General features: G+C 36.4%; 1 protein-coding gene across 1 annotated transcript; it reads left to right on the top strand.

Annotated features, from left to right (window-relative positions):
* Positions 1–224: 224 nt before the first annotated feature.
* Positions 225–2,835, top strand: LOC107950194 (glucan endo-1,3-beta-glucosidase). Its single transcript, XM_016884994.2, has 2 exons — positions 225–1,383; positions 1,466–2,835. The coding sequence occupies exons 1-2, from the start codon at positions 1,305–1,307 to the stop codon at positions 2,539–2,541; spliced, it is 1,155 nt and encodes a 384-aa protein (XP_016740483.2). The 5' UTR covers positions 225–1,304; the 3' UTR covers positions 2,542–2,835.
* The last annotated feature ends 276 nt before the right edge of the window (positions 2,836–3,111 follow it).

Raw genomic sequence — 3,111 nt, 5'->3', positions numbered from 1 at the left:
TTGCATTGAAAATTGATAGGTGCAATGGTTTGATCAAAATTGATAAAGAATCCACTAAAAAACTAATTAAAAGATTGTTCGAACCAATTAGAAGCTAATTTGAATATTTAATTTTATTGTTATAATTTATACACAAAATGTTTATGTTTCATTATTATATTAATGTGTTTATTAATTTTTTTGAAAATATTATCCTTTTAATCTTTATGATTTTTTTAAAAGGGAAATTCATTAATTCATTTTATGAATGCGACCATACAACTTGGGGGAAATAAAAACTCGTTGTAGGCAGTGAAGAACAAATTCCATCAATTCAACAAAGACTTTAGCCCCAACATCAATAGAACATTATGGCACGTTGACAATTAGCTCTGTCATAATTTAAGCACAACATATCTAGAGTAATTGTAAGTGGTGAGCAAAAGTCGACAAAATAACCAAACATCTACCAAACTAGAGATGACAACAACAAAACCATCCCTAAATTTACTTGCCAAAAGTAAGACTATATGCAGAAGGAAGATTAAAAAATTTGTACAAGACAAAAACATCCAAAATTTAAGACTTATTAAACAATGAAAAAAACATATAATACTTAACATGATTCCAAACTAATTTGTGAAATTATTTATTATTTTGAAATACTCTCAAAGTAAAAACAAATTAAGAAGCCGACTAAGAGCCACCATTTGAGTATCTATGACCAACCCACTTTCCAAGAGAAATTGTTGGTGGCTGGTGGAGGTTCAACGACGACAAACACAATCATCTGGTATTTCCATTGAATAAAACAAAATGGAAGAAACAAACAACTCGAAGGAAAAAAAATTAAGATGAACTTTTAGGATTTTAAAATAACTGAAAAGAAAGTAAACAATTTGGTCAGCGCACCCAATAATTTAGGTATTTATAAAATCTTCATCCGAAGCTTAACTCAAAATTTGAATTTTATGCTCTGTAATGTTGCTGTGAAAGTTGGATTGGATTCTCTGTGCTTGTATATATATTAGGATTTAGAAGCTATCCTTCCAACTTAAGCTAATAAGGAACTCAAAACTGGTCTTTTAATAATTCCTTCTCCATAATGCAAGAAAAGATTATTCCTTGCCAGTCCCAGATGAACTAAAGTAAGATCTGACTGACAACCTTAATTTATTGTCCCAAATCTCATTCATTTCAATACCAAGCAAAGACACAAAGCTAGCGCAACTTCATCTAAAGCACCCACAGAAACAATTAATAATGCTTTTGTTGACATGCTTTATGTCTCAGTACCCGGTTCTTGAACCATTGTTGTCCCCACAATGCATCATTCACCATCTACCTCCTATTTGGTAATGCTAATTTCTTTTTTTCTGGCATCAAAATTACTACTCTTCCCAGGTATGGATTTTATGAATATTCCACATGATTTCAAGGATAGAAGAGGTAATGATTTCATTAGGTCTTTTTTTTTTTAATCTAGGAGTCGAAGGGACAATTGGGGTCAACTATGGCACCGTCGCTAGCAACCTCCCTCCACCAGCTCAAGTGGCGCATTTCCTTGTAGAATCCACCATCATCAGCCGCGTTCGGTTGTTTGACGCCGACTCCAACATTCTAAAAGCCTTTGCCCACACCGGCATTGCCGTCTCTGTAACTGTTCCAAATGATGAAATTCCTCGCCTTACCAAACTGAATTTTGCTCAACAATGGGTGGAAAACAATATCCAACCTTACACACCGAACACAAATATCGTCCGTATTTTAGTAGGCAATGAAGTACTATCAACAGCAAACAAATTATTGATAGGAAGTGTAGTCCCTGCTATGCAAAATCTCCACTCTGCCCTTTTCGAAGCTTCATTAGACCGTAGAATCCAAGTCTCCACACCGCACTCTTTAGGCATTATCTCAAATTCAAGCCCACCGTCGACCGCAATGTTTCGACAAGGATATGATACTTATGTACTTAAACCCTTGCTTAGCTTCCTTAGAGCTACAAATTCACCTCTTATGGTAAACCCATATCCATTTTTTGGTTGCTCACTTGATACACTCGATTTTGCCTTGTTTCGGCCTAATGCTGGAGTGTTGGATGAAAACACAGGGCATGTTTACACAAATATGTTCGATGCTCAGTTAGATTCGGTCTTCTCGGCCATGAAATTCTTAGGATTTGATGATGTCGAGATTGTTATAGCTGAAACCGGTTGGCCATCAATGGGGGACTCCACCCAAGTTGGTGTTGATGCAAAGAGTGCAGCTGAGTACAACGGCAACTTGATACGACACGTAATATCTGGTGCTGGCACACCACTAATGCCCAACCGCACATTTGAGACCTACATTTTTGCGCTTTTCAATGAGGATCTCAAGGAAGGGCCAACATGTGAGAGAAATTTTGGGCTATTCCACACAAATATGACACCCGTTTATGACAACTGGATCCTACGGCGCACGACAGCTGCTGCTGCTGCCAATTTTCACCCTGTTACGTGTTTGTTGGTCATTACCATTGGCTTTCTAGTTCTAGCAATCAATCATCATGGTGAAATATAAATATAATCGTTAGAGGACAGTTAGAAAATTTAACTGCAAATCTTGGAAAATCGAGGCCCCTTTTCACAAAATCAACACCGGATCTGCAAAGAAACGTTGCAATCATGTTTGTAAACTTTTGGCGTCAATCGTCCTAAAATTTTCCTTTTTTCTGTCGGTTTTGGATTTGAAACCAATTTCTAAGTTTTTGTTATTTAATTATTTCCTTCTCTTTCTAATTTAATTTAAGGGGTAAATATCAATTTTATCTATAAACTTTTGTTTAATATACAATTTAACATATGCATTATTGGACTTTGATGGTGACTGACTTGACAACAGGGCTGAAAGTATCAGTGTAGTCAAACCCCGTCACTTGAGAAAAACCCTTGCCAACTAATCGAGTCTTGCACCTAGCAATAGTGCCATCAGAATGCCTTTTGATTTTAAACAGCCACTTGCAACAAATGGGGGTTCTCCCAGGTGGTAAAGGACCAAGGACCAGGTATTGTTTTTCATGAGAGCATCGTAGTCTTGTTGAGTAGCTTGTTTCCAATGAGGAAAAGAAAAAGCTTCTTCAATAGTTTGAGG

Source organism: Gossypium hirsutum, chromosome D03 (genome assembly GCF_007990345.1).
Source record: "Gossypium hirsutum isolate 1008001.06 chromosome D03, Gossypium_hirsutum_v2.1, whole genome shotgun sequence".
NCBI lineage: Eukaryota > Viridiplantae > Streptophyta > Magnoliopsida > Malvales > Malvaceae > Gossypium > Gossypium hirsutum.
This window is presented reverse-complemented; position numbering and strand designations above follow the sequence as displayed.

Bases quoted from the DNA above. Each gene is read 5' to 3' on its own strand.
- LOC107950194 (XM_016884994.2), top strand. From the start codon at position 1,305: ATGCATCATTCACCATCTACCTCCTATTTGGTAATGCTAATTTCTTTT. The intron at 1,384-1,465 runs GTATGGATTTTA...TTTTTAATCTAG, and splicing joins AAAATTACTACTCTTCCCAG to GAGTCGAAGGGACAATTGGG.